Here is a 27,082-nt window from a genome sequence, read left to right on the forward strand (position 1 = left end):
GCAGCTGCTGAAATGCTCTGCTAGAAAGCTTGTTAAGGAGCTGCCTACACTTACAGCAAAGAGCTTTTGTCAATTCCGTCCTGATTTCCTTTACCTACAAATAGGCTATTGTGGCTATGGCAGTTTGCCATTTCCCGAAGAGTACACTTTATTGGAACAAAATTATGAAATTTGGGTTTTTATCGTAATTGACTCGTTGCTGCTCTTTTAAAATGTCAAGCCTAGTGAGTTGGCAGTGCCATTTTATCTTTTGTACTGTATTTTAAATGATGTTTTTATGTAGTGTATGTATTATGTGTTTTGATGCTTTTATGAGTATATTTATAATCAAAATAAAGATTATTCATTAATATACACACTATATATATATATATGTGTATATATATATATATGTATATATATATATGTATATATATATATATATATATATATATATAAAACATCGTAATTATACTTACCTGGTGCTAAAGGCATACGTGCTAATTGGCAGCGTTGTAATGTCACAGAACCATTATAAATCTCGATGTTCATGTTCATGTCATGACCTATTCGTTTTCCAGAAATTGTTTCAGTGCTCATAAAAGAAGAGGACGAGGTTGAGTCAATGGACCTTCAAGACAGCGAGAGAATAGAACATTTTGACATTCAAACAAGTGAGTAAATCAAGCATGTTTAAGTAACATTAGGGGATGGCATTTTCAAATGGATGCCTGTCCCACAAATCCACAGTATGTAATGTTTGTAAACCAACAGGACCTCCTGGTTATTAGCTGTGCCGTCTATTGTCTAAGTATAATCATAAAACCTCACTTATTTAGTAAATGGCACAGCAGCTGGAGCACAACAGCTAAGCACCACCCCGTGTCTGCACAGTGATTTCCAGAATTTTACTGAGCCTGAAGATAGATTTACCTCCCAATCTGACAACTTGGAAATGTGGTTTGATAAGTGCATTTTCTAAGAAAAATCTGAGTAAGTACATGAGGATGGGGTGACAATGTATGGAAGTGAGAAGCAGGGATACATTGAATACCTTTAAGTGATAAAGAGCATCTTGAATTGGATCCTGCTTGCAATAGTGAGCCAGTGTAAAGCATTGAGGGTGTGTTTCATATTGAACACGATCCCTGGAGCTTCCATCCTTTAGGCCTACTACCACTCCATACAACGTGCTACAATGTCTACACTGTAAGATCGCTACATACGTGACACTCGATTCTCTGGAACGTTTACTGATTTTTTTGACGACAGGAACCGACAACATCAAGTATGAAAAAGAATAGAAAACTCATTTGTTCCCCTCTGCCTGTGAATCCAAGTGATATCCAGCACTCCACCTTCTGCCAATAATGGATCCATTCTGTTGACTCCGTTTTTCTCCTCCCCCAATCCCCGTGCTCTGATATCCCTCACAATAGTGTGGGTGCTTTATAAATGTGTATAATAAAATAATGGTGCATAGTGAAGCAAGAAAATTGGAGTAGTGTGTGTCATGTAGACTCACTGCTTCATTGTGAGTACCGTCCTAAATCTGAAATCTTGTGAACAATGACTTGGTACTTCCGGGGAGACTTGGTACTTCCGGGAATCTCGGCAACGTGAGACGTCACTCGTGGAAGGAGCGCGAGGCGCGCGGAAGAGGGTCAGGTCGAGTCTTGTGTGCGCTGACGAGCAGCGTGCGGGAAGAGGAGTTCTTACGAAGCGGCGAGGACTGGAGCCGCCTGGAGGCGCGGACGTCACGGTGCTTGATTTCCGAGACAAGCATCAGCCTGCTCGCAGACACCGAGCGCCCGTACTGGAGCCGTCTTCCTCACGCCGAAGGTAAAGCACCACGCGGTCGGTAACCCTGCAGCCGGGACGGAGGGAGGAGAGACGGTGCCCCCGCCACTGTCCGGTCCCGCGAGCTGGACAAGCACCTGAGGGACCGGTGTTTGGGGCACACGAGGCGGCAGCATTTCAAAACAGCCAACCAGGGCCGGGTGCTCTACTATGCATATAAAGCCGGAGAGCTAAACTAAACATCGTTGTTATGATGAAAGCAACATTTAATAAGTTCAACCCATTGCCACTTTAGAAACAGGGGAAGCGAGACAGTGACGAGGTGTGGAGGCAAAGACGGAGCAAAGACGGAGCAGAGCAAGGGGCTCTGTCAGTGTTGTATACTGCCGAGAACGGGCTCTTTTGGTGTCTTTCGGTGTCTGTGCGACGGGCTCGGTCGGTGTTTGTGTGCCGTCGAGAGCGGGCTCTGTCGGTGTTTGTGTTTGTGTACTGTCGAGACAGCCGCATAGAGTGAGGAAGCGGCCGAGGTGGGCGGCAAAGGACAGAGCGCTTTGGAGGCATCTCGATACCTGTGTCGCCGTAGTCCCTGGAGGGGCTGCGTTTGTTGGAGACTGCTGGGAAGGAGCTGGTGAGGCGCTACACGGGACTACAGCTCCCAGGAGCGCATGGGGAGCGCATGGGGAGTCTCAGCCGTCCATCTGCCCATTGGTTGTTGACTCCCTATATTGCAGGTAGCCTACAGCTGCGCCCAGGACGAAGCCCGGATAAAGGGCGGACAGTTCGTGACAAGGTTCTGGTTTATACAGGCTGCTGACCTTTGTGACCTGTAGACCTGTAGACCTGTATACCTGTACACTGTGAGAGTTCATTAAGTGTTTTTTTTTTTTTTTTTTTTTTTTTTTTTTTTTTTTGGACTGTATGTAGGTTGTGTATATCACATTTTGTTTTCAAGCAGCCCTTATTATCTTTTATTTGTGTGTAATTAGGGAAAGCCTTATTCGATTTTAAAGTGATAATCTGTGACTGTTAAGCATGTCAAAGCAAAAAGTCCCCTCTATACCCCAGACATTGGATAATTATTTAGTGAAGATTGTTAGTAAAATTAATTGTGAGAGGAGACAATCCCTAGGGCTTAGCAGCCCCCCCCCCCCATTATCTAGTGTGCAACTTTCACCTGCTCCATTGGTTCTGGATGACAGTAGTAGTGTCTGCACTAATTCCGGTGTTCCTGATAGGGAAATGATTACGCAGAATACTTCTACCTTAGCCGATCTAGAGGTTTCCACTGATCCCACAGTGCAACATCCACCCACCCCACTATCTAGAGTGGTTAGAGCATGTAGAAAGACCCAGACTAAACGTGGGGGTGCTCGGCCCGCAAAAAAAAGATTAGTTAGCCCCCTCAAGAATCCCGATGAGGATAATACGGCAAATATCGACGACGTTAAACTAGATGCAGAAAAAACAAAAAACTTAGTAAGTATTATTGACTTAAAGATTAAGGGTATTGTCAAACCTCTTATGGTAAAAATTGATCAGCTAACCGCGGAGGTTAATAGATTAGGCGATCTCCTCAAAAAAACACTGGTGGAAGCAGATAGTGTGTCAGCCCCAATAACAATAAGCAATCCTGATACTCAGGTTGCTCCTCCCGGTGATGTTACAGGTTTAGATATTAGAAGGAGTGTTGTACAGAACTACCCGACAGCACAGTCCTTAGCCTGTAATGATAGCCAGGTTGTTTTAATACCTGATAGAAAAGAGGACTGGACTGAGGTAAGGCGAAGGCGCGCCATTAATCTCCCTCCTGACTGCGCACCATATGTGGTAGTTTTAGCTAATGTTCCCCCTGTTGCAAAGGGGAATCATCAGGAAACCCACGAGTCTTTAAAAAATAAAACTGTTTCCTGGATGCACAGGCATTGTGGGTTCCCAACTGAACTCTCAAATCAAGTTCTGACTACCAGAATGGTAAATTGGATAGGGAGCTCTAAGAAAAGTTTTAGTGGTGACTGTGTCATTATAAATATTAAACACCCTCAACATGCTGCCACTGTATTATTAAGAGCTGCCTCATTACCAATTACTGATAATAATGTGTGTGCCCGCTCGCTTGCTTTCTTTTACAGCCATCATAATAATGCCCCTTATGGGAGTAGAGGAAGTAGATTATGCCCTGCTACACACAGGCTATACCCTGATATTTCAATGCAAAACAGGTTTCAACCCCTAAGTTCTCTGGATGCAAATGATTGACTTAATGAGGGAGGGCAGTTCTTACCCCAGGTGATTATTATTCCCTGTGTGGATATTGGTATTGGTATAGACAATACCATGGCCCAAGAGATGCCCAACAACACAGAAATTGAATTGGCGGTGGATATAAGGGCTCCGCCTGATTGTGGGGACATAAGCAATTCAAACCAGAATGCGAATTGGGGACGAAACAATGGTATGGTGCCTGATAGTAATTGTGTTAGGGGTAAGGATACCACTACTATTGTTTGTTGGAATGTGGCAGGGCTGAAATCGAAGGAGAGGGATCCGGGATGGTTAACGTTTGTTAATGCCCATGACATTTTATGTCTTCAAGAAACATGGTGTAAAGATGAAGTTAACTATGAGGGATTCGTTTCTTACAATTTACCGGTGTTGGGAGGTGGTATAGGTAGAGCGAAAGGCGGTCTCCTTATACTTGTAACGATCTGTCGTCCTATTGTGGTTAAAAAGTATATACCTGTAGGGGACCTTGTGCAGATCCTCTGGCTTGTGGATGACAAAGACCATAATGTTTTATTGATTAACTATTATAATAACATTTTTGATGTTACCCGGGTCAAAGTAGTAACAGACTTAGCCGGCGCTGTCGAAAATCTATGTCTGGAACAGAATGTTGTATTTGACTTCATCTGGGTAGGGGACTTCAATACTACTTTGTGCGATTTGTCTACACAAAGGGTTTGTGGGGTTACTAACAGTGCCGGCTGGGATGTCCCGCATTTTGGACATAACAGTTATGGGGAAGCACTGCATAAGTTCATGGGCTGCTATGACCTGGAAATAGTGCAGTGCTGTAAAGATGTTAATGGTTTACCCATTCCCACTTTTAAAAATTGGCACACCAGCTCGGTCATTGACCATGTGATCACTTCTTCTAATATTAGTTCCTACTGTGATCCACCAAGAATTGAAGTAACTACCCTAAGTGACCACAACCGTATTATTCTGGACACTACCCTTTGGGTCGGTAGTCCGGTGGATGTGGGAATTATTATTTCTAATGTAGAACCACATAGGACTAACGGTGTAAGGCTAAGATGGATTGGTGAAAGAGCCGATGATTTAACTAGCTCCATAATTAATGAGAGCCTGCTGGACATTGCTTCTATTTTAAAAAATAGTTCTGACTCTGAGAGGGTTTTATATTGTTTTAACCAAATTAATAAAGCTATTTATGCCAAGTTTACGAGTCGCAATAGTAGGCAAAGTAGGAACGGACCGAGATGGTTTAATCACCTTTGCACTTCCGCACTAACTGGCCTCAAGCAGGCTTTAGCAGCGAGACCCAGGGACAAAAAACTGGTAAATAAATTAAGAATGGAATATAAATGTGCGCTCAAACAGAGGAAGGGTGAACTGCAGCAACAGGCTTGGGATTCCCTCAACCAAGCTGCTGAATTATCAAATTGTACATTATTCTGGGCCACGGTCAACTCGCCTTTTCTAAGGGATGAAAAAACACCACAGTTGACTTCTAATGTTTCTAGCGAGGGTTGGATTGCACATTTCTCCAGCATTTTTGACTCTGATAAAGTCAATGATCCTAGTCCCAATAAGTGGCCTACTCTGCCTTTGGATATATCCGTTAGTGAGGTCAAATATGGTATACGGGCTAGCAAAGGAGGGAAAGCTCAGGGCCCGGACGGGGTACCTATAGACGTTTATAAAGCTGCGCCAGATGTCTGGGGCCCCCTTTTAACCATTGTTTTTAATGTTGCTGTGTGTGCCGAGGCCCCTGTAACTTGGGGTGAATCAATCATTGTGCCAATTCATAAAAAGGGAAGTAGATCAGACGCTAAGAATTACCGCCCGATCTCTCTCCTTGACTCTTCAGTCAAGGTTATGAGTAGAGTGATGTTAGTAAGATTAGAGGAATGGGCTGATTGATTGATTGATAGCCAGTATGGTTTTAGGAAGGGACGAGGTACGCTCGACCAGTGCATCAATCTTGATCTACTGATCGGGAAGTATACTGAAGCGAAACCCGGTTCCCTGTATCTTTGTTTTGCTGACCTGAGCAGCGCATTCGATATGGTAGATCATTCCATTTTATGGCCAACTCTGTTAAATTTAGGAGCCCCAGAAGGCATAATCTTTTTCCTCGCTAGGTTATACGAGAAATTGAAAACCAACGTACGTTTTGGAACCAGAGGAGAATGTACTCCAAAAATCTGTGTTACACGAGGAATTAGACAGGGTTGTGTTTTGGCACCTCTTTTATTTATTTTATTTATTAATGGAATTGATGATATTTTAAAAATGGTTAATGCTGATGCTCCTCAGATCAACGGTGTTCCGGTGCCGGTGTTACTATATGCCGACGACGCTGTTTTACTCTCTCGAACACCTGTTGGATTACAACGACTAATGGATAGTTTTTCCTCCTTTATTAAAGATAGAAAACTAGTAATTAATAAGGGAAAAACGCATACCATGACCTGCGGAGCTAAAGCCAAAACGTTAAATGCCTTTTTTATAGACGGCGAAAAGGTGCAACAGGTGGATAAATTTTGTTACCTAGGTATTACCTTCTCTAACGACAGGAAATGGAACAATGAATTTAATAACATCCGGAATAAAATGGCAAAAAATGCTTATGGTATTTATAGATTTGCTGCAAAAGTTGGGGATCGTCGAACCAGGGATATGCTCAAGATTTACCAAGCAAGATGTGTGACTATTGCTCTATATGGGGCAGGAGTATGGGGTTATAGCTGTACCTACAACTTACAGTTGGAGGAAAATATGTTTTTAAAAAAGCTCCTGTTTTTGCCCATCTCTGCCTCAACTGAATTAAGCCACCGCGAATTAGCCATTAATTATTTAACTGACCTGATATCACTTAGACCATTGATGATCTGGCGGTCTTTCTGGCTTGGCGATGAGAAGCTACTTAACAGAACTATTGCTGAGGATTGCTTACGTTTGGATAAATATCGAAATATTCCCTGGGTTAAGTATGTTGTTGTCTGTTTCTCAGACATTTTTAATCTGAATATTTTAAATAATCCTAGTGCAGCAACCACGATCTCCAAATCAGAAATTAAAAGTATATTTCTAACTTATGCAGAAAGGAAACGAACAACCATAGCCGGATCATTGTCTTCCGTCATTTTTTATAATAGATACAATCTAATGGAGGGTTTTCCATCTTACCTAACTATGGTGACTAGGAATTCACATAAATTTGTGCTAACCAGACTAAGATTTGGGATGGCACATTGTTTAGTAGCCCATCCAAACATTAAGAAACACCCGAATGGGCCATGTAGGTGCGATAATGTATCTACACAGAGCACTGTGCACCTTCTGCTGTTCTGTAAACTGTATACATGTTTTCGTATAGTATTTTTGAAACCTCTGTTTGTTAAATACGGAACACGTACAGTTAAACATGCCATGGCTTTAATTTTTAATCTGCAATCGGCAGATATTTGTTTTTATACTGCCACCTTTTTAAATCAGTGCATCAATTCCAGGAAAAGTATGAGTTTTTAATGTATTTTATTATTCATTTTATATATTTATGAATGACCGTATGTATTACTCAATGAGCTATTAATTATAATTAATAACTGTAAGTTTTGATTGCAATGTCTTTGTAAATATGTACTGTTGTCTTTTTTTTCTTCTTTGTTCATGCTTTCATGGTCATTTATATGTGCCGAATTTAATTTGAATTTTGTACACAATTTCAAATCATGGGTACCTCACAAATTACACTGGGACTCAGTGTCAACTGCAAACAGTTTGCGTCTGATTTCAAATCACAGGTTCTATGCAGAACTCGGTCCTGACTTTTTGAAAGCACTATTTTCTCATGGTAAGATCTGTAGGAAATCAGTGCTGAACTGATACATGTTGGATGTAGGGTGTCAGATTGTTTATTTGTGAGGTTCAAGGTGCATGAAGGTGTAAGACTTTTCCAGGCTTGCTGGTGTGTGTGTTCAGCAGAAATGTGTAAGGTTTATGAATTGGTACATTGCCAAAGGTTTAAGAGGATGGGGCCTTGTCACATTACTGCATGTATCACAAGCCACAATTTAGGCACTCAAAGGACATCCTATTTGGTACATTGAAACATGTAATATTAAAGTGGGGGTGCATGTTCAGTTTGATGCATTGCATGTAATGAAAACTGTGTTTCAGAATTTATAGAAACATAATACAAATGAGTGTGTCATGTTGTGGTATTTCTGAACCATGCGAGGGGATGAGTTTCATACAGGATGGGTTATAATTCAGAACTCGCATTAACAAGGTGGTATGTTCTTGGGCACATAGCAGCAGTGCCCTAGGATTGGAGATGATTGCGGTAGGCCAATGTTGGTTCGTACTAACTGTGAGAGCTACAGGGTCAGAAATGACTGGACAAGCTTGCACAAAGTCTTAAAGTGAGTGAAGCTTCGGAGGCTCCCAAATGGCCTACAGAGTGATATAACATCAGAAGGGAAGGCCAAGAAAGATTATATTCCAATTACAGTGGCCCTTTCTGTGAGCAACAGCATAACACCCACCCTCTTCTTCGAAGAGGGCCCAAATGTTCAGGGTGTCCCCTAGATTAAGCCAGTCTGCATGAAATTGACCTAAGAAATATCAAGGAACACTGCCCAACTCAGACATAGCTATGTCGATTGTGCTGTGCACTCCACCAAGGATCTGTATTGTAGCTCTATATGTGGACATCCAAGAGTGCTCTTTTGCTTTTAGTGTGGGCTCCCACAAGAAGGTATCTATCTCTTGAGGAATGTCCCTCATCCAAAATTGTGATCTCTGATGCAGTTATGCCCCCCAAAACAACATAATTAATGGTGAAGTCTAATTCCAGGTGATTGTTTGGTAGTGGAGCTCAGGTCCAATAACGTGAGGCAGATCCTAGGTCTGAGGAACATGACTGCGTGGCCAGGAAGTATTACATGGAGAACTTAAATGTGTGATGGAGTTGAAGTCTGCATGTCAGACTGGATTGGATGATTTTTCATACTCAGAATCAGGGCAGTAGTTTTGCAACAATGCATATGATCACCATACCTTAGTACAGCACACGCGTGCATCACAGGTTCAGGAGGGTCCTTCCACCATGCCAGCTTTTCAGTATGTTGGTGTAAATAAATTTAAATAAAGCAATTCTAAATAAAACGTGTTTACATAGTCAGTGGTTATATTGAAATTCTGGCATGGACCTAAGTTGGAAACTCCTGAGCTACACTTTCTTGGGGACTTTAATTATCTAAGAGGAAAGATGGCAGCCAGCTGAATGCAGCTGCTGCAGGGGTATGAACACTCCCTGCTCTTCCACATCTCCATGAGTGCAGTACTGCACGATTAAATCCTTCACAATCATCCCCCACCCCATGTTGCAGGTGTTACTGGTGCCCTGATGAAATGGAAACTGAATCCTTTACCTACTCTGGTTATAGAGCTCTCACTTGTGACTGATATTAATTTTGGATCTTGGCAGTGGTTTGTGGGTTTAGACCGATGTTGAAGCAGAACCATGACTGGCATCAGGGAACCGCTGTGAAGCTCCTGGCAGGATGGCAGTGCGGAGAGAGACTACCTAATCGCCATTGTCTGGAGTGCAAGTAGGAGCTGCCGGAGGAGGAGACCAAGCAGTTTCGGGTGGTGAGAATAGATGACTTGGCAAAGGACACTTCAAGGAATGTGAGCAATTGTGGCAGCAGTGGACCCTGTAAACTGTAAGAGAAATCGTAGCTGCAGTGGGTGAATACAATGGTTGGCAGCTCAACAATGAGCGAAATTCAGAAATTGTTAAAGAAAAATCCTTTTATAAAGAGAAATTAACCCTTTTCCTCGATGTCTGCATGTGGGGGGATCAATCATCCCGATTTTCCTCTGTCTGTACCTCTTCAAGATGGTGCATAAAATTACCTACATCCAACAACTTTTAACACTCGGGTGCATGCACCAACGATTTTGGTATTTGTACTTTATTCCACTTGCTACCCTGGACAGTTTGAATGATGGTAAACGCTTCTTCTTTAAGGACCCCGGTGCTGGTCGCGAGACCTCCTGTGATTTGCCCTCCCATGAGTCTTAAGGTGTATGTCAGTGTTGGCATTAAAGTGGACATTGACGACCAGTTCTGGCATGGCTCATTCTGAAGGTTGCCAACAGCTGAACACTAAGTTCTTGGATCTGATGGGGCAGGAGCTGTCTTGCAAGTAAAAAAAGTTGACTCTCAGAAATTTCGAATTGTCATTTTGCCACATTTTATCTCTGCACAGCAACTATGATTGCCATCTCATGAGCAAAGCAGTCGCCCCTCCTTTTCATTTGCCTCTAGCTCAGTCTGTCTCTATCAGTGTTTCGAAACACTCACTCTCTGAGAACAATTGAGGGGCTGACAACTAGCCCTGGGCTCAAGCATGCCTGTTTTAAGAAAGTTGGTTGCTGGCAGGTAACTAGTAGAACCACTAAGGAAGCCAGGGCACAGCCATAAAGACAGACATAGGGTTAACAGAAAGCTATTATCTAATAGTGGAGTCCACTAGGTAATCAGAGGCTTCCGAGCAGAGGAGGCAATGGATGGAGATGAGAGGATTTCATTATATCCTTCTCTGTGTCACCCGCCCCAAAGAGACCATACCAGCGATACTACAAGTGTTCAGTGACTACGGGGCCTACTCAGGATACACCATAAAAGGGGATACGTCAGGTCTCTACCCAATTGAAGTAGAGACAGAACTAGAAGATCTACCCTGACAACTATGTATAATGAAGGATTGGTTTAAATATCTTGCCATGTTTGTCACTTTAGGCAGAGTTCCAAACAGACGTGGACAGATGGGGGAAATTGCTGCCCACACTGATGAGTATAACAGTGACGTTCAAGATGATCGCACTGCCCAAAGTTCTCGAACTGCTTCAGTTACACACAAGATCCTACTTGCACTATCTGTATGGAGGTCGGGGTTGGAGGAAATTATTACCAGCAACACAGGTGGCAATTGGAGCCTGGATTAAAACCAATGTGCACGAAAGCTGGGCGACAAGATATACCGGGAGCCCCCACTGTGGACAGGACAGAGATTTAAGAAATCAGAAAGATAGAGTTTTTCAAGTCTTATGATCTTTTAGGAATATCCAAATTAGGGGACCTTCTCGTGGTGGAGAACTAATCCTTTTTATCTCCCTCCAGCGAGATTACCAACTCCATGCAATGCAATATTATAAGTACTTGCAATTGAGACACATATGGCGTGCTGAGTGAATACATGTGACAGACATTTCAGAATACACCACCTTAGAAGGAAGGTTGCTCTAGATGGAAATACTGGAAAAAGCGGTCTCATACATGGATAAGATCATAAGTAATAACACACCTGATAATCTGAAGAATTTAGAGGGAAAGTGAACTCTGAAACCTGAATGACACAGACTGGGAGGTGGTTGTAATCCAAGAGAGGTAGAGATCAAATCAAGGTTGAGACTCATACAATTTAAAATTCTACGTAGAATCTATTATTATTGAGTTAGATCACATAAAGTTGAGGGAGCCAAGTCGCCAAAATGCCTGAGATGCAGTGAAGAAGAAGGTACATTCTCACACATACTGTGGGACTGTCTTAATATCCGCCAATACCGGGAATAAATAATAGATGAGCTAGGCAAGATCCTTAATGCACCCCTGCAGGCATACCCCAAGTACGTGCTCTTCGGCATCCCCACAAACATAGACATCCCGAGAGTGCCGCTGATGTTTTGCAATCTTGGTCTGGTAGTTGCAAAAAAAATATAGCCCGAAGATGGGATGCACCTGAGCCACCAACCCTGGATAAATGGAGAAGGGGGATGGATTTATATATGGAGGCGGAAAAGGTTACATACAAAACTAGAGGCTGTCCGAAGAAATATGATAAGATTTGGGGCCCCTGGTGTGAATATTACAAATGGGATGTGACTGATGAAAATGCAATGTCCACACCAAAATGACTACTGTGTGTCCCAGTGTACCCTCTGGATGTGACGAAATGTACTCAGAAGAATGTAACCAGGGAGGAGAATAGGCTTCACTATATAGTTAAATGTAATTCATGATGATTATGAACTCGATGCAAAAGATTGTTTCCTGTTTAAAAATCAAATAAAAATACAAACAAATCTAATAGTGGTCTTCAGATAGGTCTCTAAGCACTTCCAAAGTTGGCACAAACTGTATTTCTCACTGATGAGTATTTCAAGTGCTAGAAATGACACTAGCTCCATCTCTAAGACCAATATTAGTTCATTTGCCAACCCCCCTCACTCTTTTATGGAGTGATATTATTGGGAAAGAGATGGTGATAGGCACTGCAGAAGAAGAGATTATTCAGTTACATCATATAACTATCAATATGACCCCAACATCAAAACATGCTAAGTTGAGTGTTCAGAACACCTTTGAACCTCACCATACAGGTATACATCACGATACTATCAGAGATCATAAATCCTGCTCTCATAGATATAAAAGCAGTGCACGTTGCTAACATAAAAATATATGGTGCTGTGCGTAAAATTGCTTTGACTTTTGGGTGCATTGTTACCTGTTGAGTTACCTATTGACATTGAGCAGAAAACTGCAGTAGCTGAAGTAAATGTTTATAGGGTCACTAAGCATTTGACTAAAGATGTGTTGTGGTAGCTGGTAGACCTCGAAAATCAGCTCCATGGAAACAATCTGCTAGTCTTGCATGTACAGGAGAAATCTGAAGACTGAGTTGTATGTAAATCTACAATCCAATGTTTCTTAGAAAGCACGTCCGGTGCTGGTATATTGGCAAATAGACTGTCAAATCCAAAGAGCACACCGATAACCCTTTTTCAAAATATAGGGGCACACAAGCAAGCAAGAAACTCCGACATACTGACAGTCATTGGCAATTTTCTGTTTGAAGAGGCTCATCTCAGGCTCATCTCTTGAAACCACTTTTATTGGAAGGAATAACTTTTCATGTTTGAGCAGTCGAGAGTAGGTGGCGGCTGCAACAGATGTGCTCCGTATTCCGGGCATTGGTGCTAGAACTTTTCTTGAAGAGCCCATCAAACTGAAAACACCCTATAACAATTGTACTTGTTTTTGTTCTTCTCGGGTTAAGACTCAAGAGAATCTAAATAGATGGAACAGGAGAATGGATCTCAATGTAGAGTAATAGGTGCAACTTGCTATTTCTCTTTTTGGAGATGAAATAATTTCTGATTCTATAATGGAATGTCTCAGCCTTTGGTGGATACGACAGGAATAATTTGGAAGTGTGTTTGTATAGTAGGTGTGATGGAAAGAATAGCCTTTATTCCTGTTATCTGGACAGTTGTGTGCCATGATGGCTGACGGATAAACAGCAAATTAGTGGGTGATTTCCCTCAGGAGCTTCGTGAATGAAGAGAAAGTGTCAGAGAGCACAGTTGTTGATGGGAGTGTGGTGGTCAGTAAAAATACGAAAAGCAAATACATATTTTGTGTTTTACTACGGATGATTATCAAAGTTGTTTTTCTCTTGTTTTTATTCCAAGATGCCCATACTAGGGTACTAACGTGGAATGTGAATGGAAATTATATGTTTGAACGAGAGACTTATCTCTCATCGGCGGCACAGAGCTTTTCTATAATTAGGTGAAATTCTGATATGTGCAGTAAAGTCTGGTTTACAACATGTGCTGCTGTAGATCATGGGGGTCATTACGACCTTGGTGGGCGGATACCGCCGCCCGCCAGGCGGTAACCGCCGTGCGGCCGCCAATGCAGCCGCACTCACGTGGCCCCCATTATGACATTCCCGCTGGGCGGGCGGGGATGAGGCCGCAACATAGGAGCCGGCTCCTAATGGAGCCGGCGGTGTTGCGGCCGTGCGACGGGTGCAGTTGCACCCATCGCGCTTTTCACTGTCTGCTATGCAGACAGTGAAAAGCTGGCCGGGGCCCTGTTAGGGGGCCCCAGGACACCCCTTACCGCCAGCCTCTTCCTGGCGGTGCAAACCGCCGGCAACAGGCTGGTGGTAGGGGTGTCATAATCCCCAGGGCAGCGCTGCTTGCAGCGCTGCCCTGGCGGATTATCACCGCCGGGGCTAAAACGGCGGGAAACCGTCGGCCCCGGCGGTGCGACCGCGGCGCTACCGCCGCGGTCGTATTAGGGGCCTCCGTACCGCCAGCCTGTTGGCGGTACGGATGCCACATTACCCCTGGCGGTCTCTGACCACCCATATGTTATACCTACTCCTGCCGCCTAGTGTTGGGCTTGGATATTGCAAGATGTTCTTCTTCATAGAAGAGGCTTGGTATCGATGGGACTTGTGACCCCTCACCTGAAGCCCACAATGCACCAGGATACACATTTTAAAAATTGGTGTAGTTAAGGCATTCATGGAGATCCTTTAAAGAGAAATCTAATTCATCAAAGAAAACCGCAGGTCTGTATCATGGGACTTTAACGTTGTCCTTACTAGACTAATGCATCTTGCATATTCTGTCACCGAAGGTGGTTTTCCTTGTTGCTGTCATTTCACTTGGTAGGGTAAGTGAACCTCAAGCCTTAATCAATGGCAGAAACCTTTAATCGTGTACTGAAGCATAAGGCTGTCCTTAGAACTCGTCCTAGGTGCCAGATGTATTAAGCCTTTTAACAGTCACAAATGCTCTAATGATTTCTATACACAAATCCCATTTTAGGATTCTCCTAAAGTGGGATTCCCAATGGATACTAGGTCGGCACCTGAAAGGGGTGTGTTGTAGGCATCCCTTGCAAATACCAAATCTGTATTTTATGAATCAATGTTGTACGACCGAAAGCCATCGTAAAACTTTGAAAACTTACTAACACTTCAAAGGAGGTGGTAATGCTTTTGCAAAATGGAAGGCCCCTGTTGGTACCCATTCATCATTGTAAATTAATTAAACTTTGTTAGAGGTTAGGCAGTGGTCCGAGAGACCAATGTCAACTCTTGAACCAACTTTAAAAAAACAGTTTTTAAATGCTGCCCCATTTTCTTTGTGGAGAAAAGACTGCATATATAAATATGACTGGTTTATTTAAAAGCAATTGCAGAAATATTCATCTGCTGAGCAGAGCAAACCACCATCTTTCTGATGGTCTCCAATCATATGGAGCCACAATTTGTGACCTGATAAATATTCATGAGGTAAGTCAGATAGTGATCTACTATGATTAAGAATTTTATGAACTAACCATGTAGTACAGTAGGTCGGTACTTAAAATTCTTTCCTCATTCCAAAAATACTAGAAGCAATTTGCAGTCAGTATTTACAACCAGTTATTTATACATCTGGCCCTAGATTCTCACTAAAAGTAATATCATCATTTCATGTTAACCAGTTCCTTGACTACCTATTTTTTTATGCAAACACAAACAATGACTGAGAGAACACCGCAACTTTGACTGTTACAAGAGTCTTAAATTGCTATTTGGAACTCTTTGTTGCATTTGCACATTCTCTCCAAGGCAAACCCATCTATCAAGTTGGGTAAAGCAGGTGGGTTGTGAAATGTATTCATATTTGCTATACTAATGTCAAACGCACACTGGACTCTACACACATGTTCACTATTACTGTGTGGACAATCTGAGCCCATCAAGAGGTACAGGTCTGACAAATGCTACTTAAAACACTATTCCAAGTATCTCCTGCTTCTGTTTGCAAGCCATCACATTAGGGAGGGGTACTGCCCTTTAGTTTATGCACAGCACTGGATCTACAGCAACACACAGTGAAAATGGTAAACAATAATTTCCTTATAGAATCATTTTTCAGCTTGTAGTGCTGTAGACTCACATGTGCCGTTCTCACCTCGATGTGATCTAGGCACAAAGCGTTTGGATTTTAAGTACATTCATATATACATAGCACACCGAGTTCATAACACTTCACTGTAGTAACTATAGGAAGATGGGTTTTGGTTGCAGTAGCCCCCCCCACACTTTTTGCCTGGTTTTTGATGCAACTTTGACTGGAGAGCACTGGGTTCCTGCTAACCAGGTCCCCAGTGCCAGTGTTCCGTCCCCAAAAACAAGACCACTGGTCACTTGGTCCCCAGGTGGCCAGACCTCTAGCACCTCTGTAAGTCCCTAGTACGTGGTACCTCTGGTACCTAGGGCATAGGTACTAAAGAGGGTCCCTAAGAGCTGCAGCATAACTTGTTCCACTCTAAGGACCCCAGCACCAAACACTGCCACTGCAGGCTGCATGACAAGGTGCTCTAAAAAGTGAAAACATGACACAGCATACAGCCTGAAATATCTGTAAGTCACTCTTACAATGGATCTTGTGGCCCTAAGGCAGGGTGCATTATATTACATGTGTGGACATACATGCAGATATGACCCTGCTATACGTGAATGATCTGCCATACTACTATTTAAAGCAGGATCAAGAGAAATGTCTGGAGCAACAGTAGCTAACCTGTGATCTACTGGCCCGGCTGATATCAGGATTAGAGATTCAGGGCGCTGCATAGTTGTATTGTCCACCACTGGATTAATTATAGAGTCAGTTGCTGGAGAAATAAGAGATACGTTTGCTCACCCAATATTATCCTCTATGTCAAGCTAAAGGCGCCTTTCAGCCAGTTCAATTTCTTTCGATACAACACCGATGGCCCATACTAAAAAGGAATCTAAGGAGGGATCTTGTTTTTGGGAGCCAGCTACAGGGGGATTGCTGCAGCCATCCTCTGTTTGCTCATGGTCCCACTCTGCTCTCCAACCCCAGCCCTATCTATAAGTGACATACTTCGTAAAATGAGCCAGCGGAAACAGGACCAAAGGGAAGGGGCCTTGCATCTTTCGGGTGATGACGAACCCAGTCTAGTGTAGGCCCGGGTCACGTGCCTGGTTGCGTCCCACGCAGCAAAGAGCCCGGCCCGATTTAAAAAACATAACTTCTGGTGCAAGGGAAGCGTTGGCAGCCTTTCTGCCGCAAGCACCGCCAGGAAGTCCTCTCTCGCTCCAGATACAGTTACGTTTCCCGTGCAGCGAGGAGCCCGGCCCAATTCAAAAAACACACCTCCAGGCAGTAGGGAACCTTAAAATTAAGGAAGTCTTCTCAAACTTGCAGTATCAACTCCTAAAGTTATTACAAACTTCACTGTTTAGTATTTTGCTTATCAGTTTTTTCTGTACGTTTTTGGGCGTCAGCGGGTAGATATTGTCGAACAGCTAGAAACATTGCTTAGTGAAATGATGGAGGAAGATCCTAGTGCTTCTTTAATATGTGCAGGAGACTTTAACATAGCTAAATGATGTTAGAATGATAGTGGAGTCTGTGGGATTGTAAATGGGCAGGGGGATCATATAAGCCACTTTCAGCATATGGCTTATGTGAAAGTATTAACTAGGATAATGCTGGTTAATGATATGTATTTTGCATTAGAGCAAACTAAGGGAAATGCTTCTCTTAATCCAACTTTTGTAGGGAGAGGTAAGAGGACCGTAATTGACCATATTCTACTGGCTTCTGTCAGAAGACCTGTTGCAGTGTATGGGAAAGTATGAGGTGTGTCATTCCCCGTGGAGTGATCCTTACTGTTTTTTGATCGAGTTAACTAGCGTTTGGAGGGCTCCTCAGATTAAAGGGGAAAACCCATCACCAATGTTTACGATAAACAAGAGGGCCCGTAGAAAATGGCAATATTTTGAAGCCAATAAAATATTGGGGGAGTTGGTTGGGATGTATTCTAGAGATGTGAATTTTTGTTTAATGGACGCCCCTAAACCAGATATTGTTTGTTCTAACTTTACAAAAATCTGTGCTTTCATTTTAGACTCCCTTGCTGATAGAGAACCCACGGAAGGTGAAACCCCCTCATGCTTGGTTCGATTCTAAATGCACTAAGTCTTTAAAGGTTTTAAAACAAGTTATACAAATGTTGCCACAGGATTTAATTGCAGTATGAATGGCCAGATGAAACTATAGAGCAGCTATCGAGAATAGTAAGAGGGAGATTAGAGAAAATGCATGGGAAGGATTGGAACAAGTGGCCGTTTTGAAAGACAGTAGATTATTTTGGGAAGTCGTAAATAGACCTTTTTTCGCAGGAAATAACCCTTCAGGGATGGATTGTTGCATGTCGGATCAGGAGTGGGTTTTCCCAAAATATTTAATGCAGAACAGTCAATCCCATCCGGACTTCCCTATTTCGCCGAGGGAACTCAAAGAATTTAGGGGGTCATTCCTACCCTGGCGGTCCGAGACCGCCAGGGTAGGGGACCGCGGATGCACCACCAACAGGCTGGCGGTGCATCCAGGCCCATTCGCCGCGGTCAGAAAAGGGAAACCGGCGGTTTCCTGCCGGTTTTCCCCTGGGCTGCAGAATCCTCCATGGCGGCGGTGCAGGCAGCGCCGCCATGGGGGATTCTGACCCCCTTCCCGCCAGCCTGGTTCTGGCGGTTTTGACCGCCAGAACCAGGCTGGCGGGAACGGGTGTCGTGGGGCCCCTTGGGGCCCCTGCAGTGCCCATGCCAATGGCATGGGCACTGCAGGGGCCCCCTAACAGGGCCCCACTTAGAATTTCAGTGTCTGCTTAGCAGACACTGAAATTTGCGACGGGTGCTACTTCACCCGTCGCACCCCTTCCACTCCGCCGGCTCCATTCGGAGCCGGCTTCCTCGTGGAAGGGTGTTTCCTGCTGGGCTGGCGGGCGGCCTTTTGGCGGTCGCCCGCCAGCCCAGTGGGAAACCCAGAATGACCGCCGCGGTCTTTTGACCGCGGTACGGTTTTCTGGCGGTTCCCGCTTGGCGGGCGGCGGGAGAATCACCACCTTAGTAACTCTATTTCAGTGGGGGAAGTACGACTAGCAATTTTACGCTCAGCGACAGGAAAAGCTTCAGGACCAGATGGGGTCCCATGTGAATTCTTTAAACACAACCGTGAGTTGTGGGCCCCTTTTCTGACAAATGTATTTAGGTCCCTGATATCTGGGGGGGTGACTTGGAGTCCTGGAAGCAGTCAGTTGTAGTCCCAATTTACAAAAAAGGGGACAAAAATGTTCCTTCAAATGAAAGTCCTATTTCTCTGTCCAATGTGGGTTTTGCCCAAGTAAGGGGTACGATAGAACAAACACCTAATCTTTCCCTAATCACAGGAAAATATGTAAATGCTAAGGGATGTGCCATTCACATGGCTTTTATGGACCTCTCCTCTGCCTTTCACTTAATGGACAGAGAAAAACTTTGGGACATCATGACTTTAGCAGGCATTCATCCTCCTCTCTTGGCTGTTCTGAAATATTTGCATCATGAGAGTGCGGTATTCCCAAGGGGGTAATCTGACGGCCCCCATTCCAGTCACCCACGGGCTAAGACAGAGATGTATTATGGCCCCGTTTTTAGTTTTGTTGTATATTAATGCTTTGGGTTCTTTTTAAGCACATGCACATTGGAGCTCCCTAAAGTTGGTCCAAGATTAATTCCTGTCCTGCTCTGTGCAGATGACGCAGTCCTTTTAGCCCACACAGCAAATGTTCTGCAGGCACTCCTGGATGGGTTTCTTAGTTTTATGCAGGGTTTAAAACTTAGTGAATAATGACAAAACCTACATCTTAACCAGCGGCCCAAAAAATACGCGTTCAAAAACTTTTTGTCTGGGTGGTTCACCAATTAGAAAAACAAAGCACTGTAGCTAACTTGGGATTTTATTCGATGAAAAGTTATCTTGGGAATATTTGTTTTCTCAGAGGTCACAAACAATGGAGGTGAGGTGTGAGAAGTTGTTTAGGTATCCTAAGAAGTTAAGCCATAAACCCTCAAAAGAATTGGTTCAATTATATAAAAATAAATGTTTCTCTGCAGGTACATATGGTGGAGGCAGGAGTATGGGGGTATAAGTCACTAAAATCACTTTAGGCTATAGAAAACAGATTTTTGAGCAGACGTTTGGGGCTCCCTAGATCAACCTCAACTTTCACTCCCCATTCCGAAGTGAGCCTGGGCTTTTTGGAAGATTGGGTTGGTCTGGCACCACTTAAGTTATGGATTAAGGTTTGGTCTTTCCCCGAGCTGATTTTCTTGCGAAAGATCCTGGAGGATTGCCTTAAACAAAGAAATATCAAGCTATCCCTTGCATTTCATATGTGAAGAGTACACTGCGGGAAATAGGCCTGAGTTACCTCTTTGAAATACCTGAGAATATTAGCCCGAATGCTAAGGTATTGGTTAAGGAACATTATTTGACTTATGTGGTGGAATAAGAATGTGAAAGGTGGCTGAAACGTTGACAGTGCAACTGTACATGCCAATATCGACTTGTAATGAGATGGAACCCTACTTAACATTGATAAAGTGCTCAGAACATAGGTTCTATTTAATGCGGCTTAGAGCCAATACAATGTACTTTTTAGGGGCCTTTCTAATTGTAGGGTCATGGTTTAGGTTGCTGCCCTGCTGTCCGTGCGATGGGAATCTAAGCAATCTACTATGTACTTCATGCTGTTTTGAACATTGTATTTTGCTTTTAGAAAACGGTTTTTACATCATATTGTTAGAGAACAATGTCTTATTACACATCTTGAGGGTTTTAGGATGATACAGCAGTTAAAATCCCCAACAATATATTTTGCAGTTTTTAATTTTATCATTGAGGCAATGAAATTACGGAAAAATTATGCATTGTGACCTGTGATGGGGGTTTGACGAGTCTATCGCCGTATGGATTTTTAAAATGTTTGATGTGCTTTTAATTTAATTTTATAAAATTGTAACTTTGTGCTTTTATGGCCATTTACAAGGCCAAATAAAGGTGTATATTGATTGAAGTGAGTGATGAGGGAAGCCATTTTTAAGTACATGTGCTGGACACTGGTTGATATGAGTTCCCCAGCTACATGATGGCTTCACTGAAACTAGGGTTTGTTTGGTATCAAACATCTCGTATTAATACACCCTCACTGATCCCAGTGATGGATTTATTCATACATGCACCCAGACAGTACCTTAGAGGTTCCCCCTGAAATCCTACCAACTGCTTTAGTGCTGACTGACTGGTGTTCACTAGCTTACCACAAACAGAAATATTTCTGAACCCCAAGGGCGAGAGCCTTTGCTCTCGGGAGGTCGGGAATAACACCTGCCCTGGCAGCGGTGTCACAACAGGATGACTTGAAAATCTGCATTCCAGGGCAGGAGGCTTCAAAGGAGCCCACTGCCTTTAGTATGCTGATCAGTCTCTCTTCAGAAGAGAACCTGACATGACCACAACTTTAGGAAGTCCATCATCTTGTGTGTGGTGGACTTAACATCCCTAAATTGAGCATTTATGGGGCCCCCTGATACCAGGAATTCAGGACTTCGCTGGGCACAAAAGGAGTGGACGAAGACGACTTTTGAACCGAGGAGCACGCCTAACTTGGTGCCACTTGTGGAGCAACTGACCTGCCCTGCCGCTGTTCAGACTCCAAGAAACTGGGAGAGTTACCCGTGCTTCACCAAATGCCAGAAGAATCTCCTTTGGAGCAGAGGAGCTGCTTCCCGGCATCTGCAGGCAACCAAAGAAAAACTGAGAGGACCGGAGACTGCCAAAACCTGGTGCCGAACAGCACCACTGCACCGGCGTCTCCTAGCCTGAGCTGAAGTGGGCCAAAGGTGTCTTTGTGTGTCCCAGGCCTTCAAGAGACAAAGGCCACATTCAGTTCGCCCACTGTGGACTTCTCTATGGTGTCTGCAGCCTCTTTCTGCAGACCTCCCTCTACCGCGAGTGACCTGGAGACAAAGACCTGACACCTCAGTACACCTCTACACCCCAGACTGAGGATAAGATAACCAAGGGTGTCCCCACGTCTCCCAGACTCTTAAAACCTGAGCCCACATGTTGGTTTGATGAGACTGGGCCCCCAGTCCACGCCACTAGCCACTTTCTGCAGGTCCCCTCTACTACGAATGCCACCAGTAAAGGTAACTCAGTGGTCCAAAACACCTCTGCACCTGGCCACCCCGGAGCAAGAAGAAAAGGACTATTGGTGTCCCTACATCCCTGAGCATCACAAGAACTGAACCCCCTTGCTAGTTTACCCAGACAGGTACCCCAGTCCAAACCTGCATTATCTTTCTGACCAGACCGATCCCCATTGACTTCCATGGGGCACCTGACACTGAACTGTGCAACTGCACCTGGCCGCACCAGTGCCGCCTGAGGTGACCTGTTGCCTGCCCTGTACTCACCTCAAGTCTAGAAGACTGGTCCTATAGGTTGCTGTGAAGTACCTGTTTGCCATGTATTTTTTCTCTCCCATGGAGTAACACTGCAGGTTCAGAAAAATGCACTAATGTCAACTTTGTAAAACTGTAAACATTCATAACTCAAAAAGTACTCACCTTATTCCGGTGATCTTGATAGCTAAGCTTATAAAAAAGTATGTGTTATTTTTGTAAATTGGTGTCAGATTTCTTTATTCAGTGTGAGTAAAGAGAGCACTGGTCTTTCCTCATAGAGTCAGATAAATATAGTAATATGTCCAAAGGGGAACAGGGATTTTAAAAATGTGTGAGTCTTATAGAACAATTCTCTAATTATTGTGAATGCTAAAATCTATTTTTCAAATTTCTGGCACTTGGAACTGCTAGTCATACATTTTCTTGTCTCTGTCATGCAGCATTGTTGTATACCCAGCAAGAGATACCGTAGCTCATATTAATGTGACTACTGTTATTTTCAATATAACCACTGTGAATGGTCATGGGGCCAGTGGGATCATGTTTCATGCAGCTAAAACCTTAAAAAAGGTCTCATTGCCTTTTCTTTTGTTTACTTTTGTCAAGATGAGTTTTGACTTAAACAGTTTGAACCAAATGTGTGTTGAATTGTCAGGTTTGTGTTATGTTCCAAACAAATTAGCATTTCTATACATAGCAGGCAAGGGTGTCCTTTGTCAAAACCTGCAGCCATTTTTGATCCATCTAAATGAATCTAAGTACATTTCCCAAATACTTTTAAAGGTAAGGAGAAAAACATTTGTTCCATATGTGCCCTGACAATATCTTTAAAATTCTTCTTCTTCCTAGCATTCTTAAAATTAATTCTGGTATTGGTTCCTATACCCGTTTTGCTGACAGCAGATTCTGCTCTGAACAACTATAATACAAAACATTGAAAAAGGTTTAGAGTTCTTTTGAATCTTTCTTTTTTGGTGTTTTAAAACAAACAAACAAACAACAAACAGTTGCATGACAAGGATATGATTACTATAAGCAAATACATATTGTCAAGACTTAAATACATACAATATCAGTTGGTTAACACCTTACATCTCTACAATTGGATTCACTCTCAGTAGTGGACGTCATTCCCTGTAGCACTATACTTTGGCGCTTGTAACAGTGTGTGGATCGTTAATGGCAGTGGGTGTCAGTATGACAAGCTTGGGAGGTGGAGTGACTCCTGTACTTTTTGCATTGCAGTTGTAGCCAAGAGAGTTATATAGTAGGAATGGGTGAATCAGCAGGGAATCGTACACTATTGTGTATGTGCGTTACAGTGACAGATGTGTAGGTTGTAGGAGACTGGCCTGGCTTATAGTGGGTACCTAATGGTACTTACACCTTGTGCCAGGTCCAGTTATCCCTTATTAGTAGATTAGTATTATTCTAGCAGCTTAGGCTGATAGAGGTAGCTATAGCAGAGCAGCTTAGGCTGAACTAGGAGACATGCAAAGCTCCTACTATACCACTTATATCAAATAGCACTATATCATTAGAATCACAATACTCAGAGTTACTAAAAATAAAGGTACAAACACTAGAATACAATAGGATGCAATAGGCCTAGGGGCAACACAAACCATATACTAAGAAAGTGGAATGAGAACCAATTAGGGACCCCATGCCTAGTGTCGTGTGTAGAGGGTCGCTGGGAGTGTAAGAAAACACTAAGAATGTCCAAGATACCCCACCCCAAGACCCTGAAGGTAGGAGTAAAGTTACCCTACTTCCCCAGAAACACACTAAAGTCGTGATAGGAGATTCTGCAAAGACAACAACTGACTGCAAAGCACAGAAGACGGATTCCTGGACCTGAGGACCTGTAAGGGAAGGGGACCAAGTCCAAGAGTCACAAAAGTCTCCTGGGGGAGGGAGGGGGGGGCAGGAGCCCACTAAACCCCAGATGGAGGTGCAAAATGGCTGCCTCCGGGTGGAAGAAGCTGAAGATTCTGCAACAACGGAAGATGCCAGGAACATTTCCTTTGCACAGAAGATGTGCCACGGCGTGCTGGAGGATGCAGAGTTGTTTCCACGCAGAAAGACCGCAAACAAGCCTTGCATAAAAGTCGTGGATGAAGAAAATGGGTGCTGCCCGAGCCCAGGAAGGACCAGGCGGTCGCCCCTTGGAGGAGGAGACAGAGGGGGCGCTCAGCAGCACAGAGAGCCCACGCAGAAGCAGGCAGCACACGCAGAAGCACTTGAACAGGCATTCAAGAAATCTGAGCATGGCGGTCGTCTCAACACGACAAAGGAGGGTCCCACGAAGCCGGTGGTCAACTCAGCGAGTTGAGCAATGCAGGACGGAGTGCTGGGGACCTGGGCTATGCTGTGCACGAAGGATTCCTTGCAAAAGTGCACAGAAGCCCTAGCAGCTGCAGATCACGCAGTACACAGGATTACTGTCTGTCATTGGGAGGCAAGGACTTACCTCCACCAAATTTGGACAGAAGGACCACTGGACTGTCGGGATCACTTGGATCCAGCTCCTGTGTTCCAGGGACCACGCTCGTCAAGATGAGAGGGGACCCAGAGGACCGGTGATGTAGAAGTTTGGTGCCTGCGTTAGCAGGGGGAAGATTCCGTCGACCCACAGGAGATTTCTTCGTGGCTTCCAGTGCAGGGTGAAGGCAGACAGCCCTCAGAGCATGCACCACCAGGAAACAGTCGACAAAGTCGGCAGGATTAGGTGCTACAATGTTGCTGGTAGTCATTTTGCTACTTTGTTGCGGTTTTGCAGGCGTCCTGGAGCAGTCAGCGGTCGATCCTTGGCAGAAGTCAAAGAGAGAGATGCAGAGGAACTCTGGTGAGCTCTTGCATTCATTATCTGACGAGAAACCCACAGGAGAGACCCTAAATAGCCGTCAGAGGAGGAATGGCCACCTAACCAGGTAAGCACCGATCAGGAGGGTTCTCTGACGTCACCTGCTGGCACTGGCGACTCAGAGGCCTCCACTGTGCCCTCACACCTCTGCATTCAAGATGCCAGAGGTCTGGGACACACTGGAGGAGCTCTGGGCACCACCCTTGGCATGGTAATGGACAGGGGAGTGGTCACTCCCCTTTCTTTTGTCCAGTTTCGTGCCAGAGCAGGGGCTGGGGGATCCCTGAACCGGTGTAGACTCGCTTATGCAAGGAGTGCACCATCTGTGCCCTTCAAAGCATTTCCAGAGGCTGGGGGAGGCTACCCCTCCCCAGCCCTTAACACCTATTTCCAAAGGGAGAGGGTTTAACACCCTCTCTCAGAGGAAATCCTTTGTTCTGCCTTCCTGGGACTGGGCTGCCCATACCCCAGGAGGGCAGAAGCCTGTCTGTGGGTTGGCAGCAGCGGTAGCTGCAGTGAAAACCCCAGAGAGCTAGTTTGGCAGTACCCAGGGTCTATGCCGGAGCCCCAGGGATGCATGGGATTGGCACCCCAATTGCTACCATTGTGAAGCTACATATAGGTATTGACCTATATGTAGTGCACGCGTGTAATGGTGTCCCTGCACTCACAAAGTCCAGGGAAATTGCCCTGAACTATGTGGGGGCACCCTGGCTAGTGCCAGGGTGCCCTCACACTTAGCAACCTTGCACCTAACCTTCACTAAGTGAGGGTTAGACATATAGGTGACTTATAAGTTATTTGAGTGCAGTGTAAAATGGCTGTGAAATAACGTGGACGTCATTTCACTCAGGCTGCAGTGGCAGTCCTGTGTAAGAATTGTCTGAGCTCCCTATGGGTAGCAAAAGAAATGCTGCCATATGGATCTCCTGAAACCCCAATACCCTGGGTACCTAGGTACCATATACTAGGGAGTTATAAGGGTGTTCCAGTGTGCCAATTAGAATTGGTAACAATGGTCACTAACCTGCAGTGACAATTTTAAAGACAGAGAGAGCATAAGCACTGAGGTTCTGGTTAGCAGAGTCTCAGTGACACAGTTAGGCACCACCCAGGGAGCACATTCAGGCCACAAACTATGAGCACTGGGGTCCTGGCTAGCAGGATCCCAGTAAGACAGGCAAAAACTAACTGACACATAAGTAAAAATGGGGGTAACATGCCAGGCAAGATGGTACTTTCCTACATAGGTTTAATGCGTTCTATGGTGGGGGTAAAAGGGGGGTCATGTGTGGGTGCTATAGTGTTTGTGGAGCACTGTAAGGGTCCATGTAGGGTTAATATGACAATGCTACTTTAGGTGGTTTGGTGTACGGGTGAGTGTTCTATTGTGGCTGCCGGATTCATGGCCGACTTCAGCTTCTGTAAGTATGCCTGCCAGTTCAGGGGTGTCTGTGGCATTGTGTGGCTTATCCCCCCTGCTGTTAATATTTGTTAACTTATTTGCTGCAATAATGGCGGATTTCAGGTCTTATAGCCATTTGTTACGCGGCAGGGGCACCACTGACTTCCAGTTCATTGCTATCCAGAGTTTTGCCAGTACTAAAGCTAGATCTGTAAATCTATCAAGCTGCATGCGGGCTGTAGCGGGAGGTGAGTCCCAGTATATGTGTGTCTGTTTTCTGGAAGTGGGAGCCTGTGGCCTCTACTAGGAATTGTGTGACTTTATCCCATTAGGAAGATATTGCTGGGCAACTCCACACCATATGTAGGAAATCGGCTGGGGCCTGGCTACCATGAGGCCAACCGTAGAATATCCCTGGGTACATGCGGGCGCTCATGAGTAAAATAAGTATGATGTAAAACCATCCATCTGTACTTGGTGTTTTGCCCAGTGCCATTTGTTTAATTGCCTCCCTGATCTCTGCTTCAGTTATGGGGGCGTTGGGGTCTGCACGGTGTGTTGCACGTATTTGTGGTAGTTGTACTGTATCTAAGA

At 44.3% G+C, this 27,082-nt stretch overlaps 1 protein-coding gene across 2 annotated transcripts in view; it reads left to right on the forward strand.

The window, feature by feature from the left end:
* LOC138304340 (zinc finger protein 468-like) overlaps positions 1-27,082 on the forward strand; it is a 127,309-nt gene that overhangs the window by 85,553 nt on the left and 14,674 nt on the right. For both annotated transcript variants that reach the window (XM_069244309.1, XM_069244308.1), the window contains exon 9: positions 561-653. In XM_069244309.1, the coding sequence (XP_069100410.1) occupies positions 561-653 (93 nt within the window). The remainder of the gene's footprint in view (positions 1-560; positions 654-27,082) is intronic.

The sequence above is a fragment of the Pleurodeles waltl genome, chromosome 7 (genome assembly GCF_031143425.1).
Source record: "Pleurodeles waltl isolate 20211129_DDA chromosome 7, aPleWal1.hap1.20221129, whole genome shotgun sequence".
Taxonomy (NCBI): domain Eukaryota; kingdom Metazoa; phylum Chordata; class Amphibia; order Caudata; family Salamandridae; genus Pleurodeles; species Pleurodeles waltl.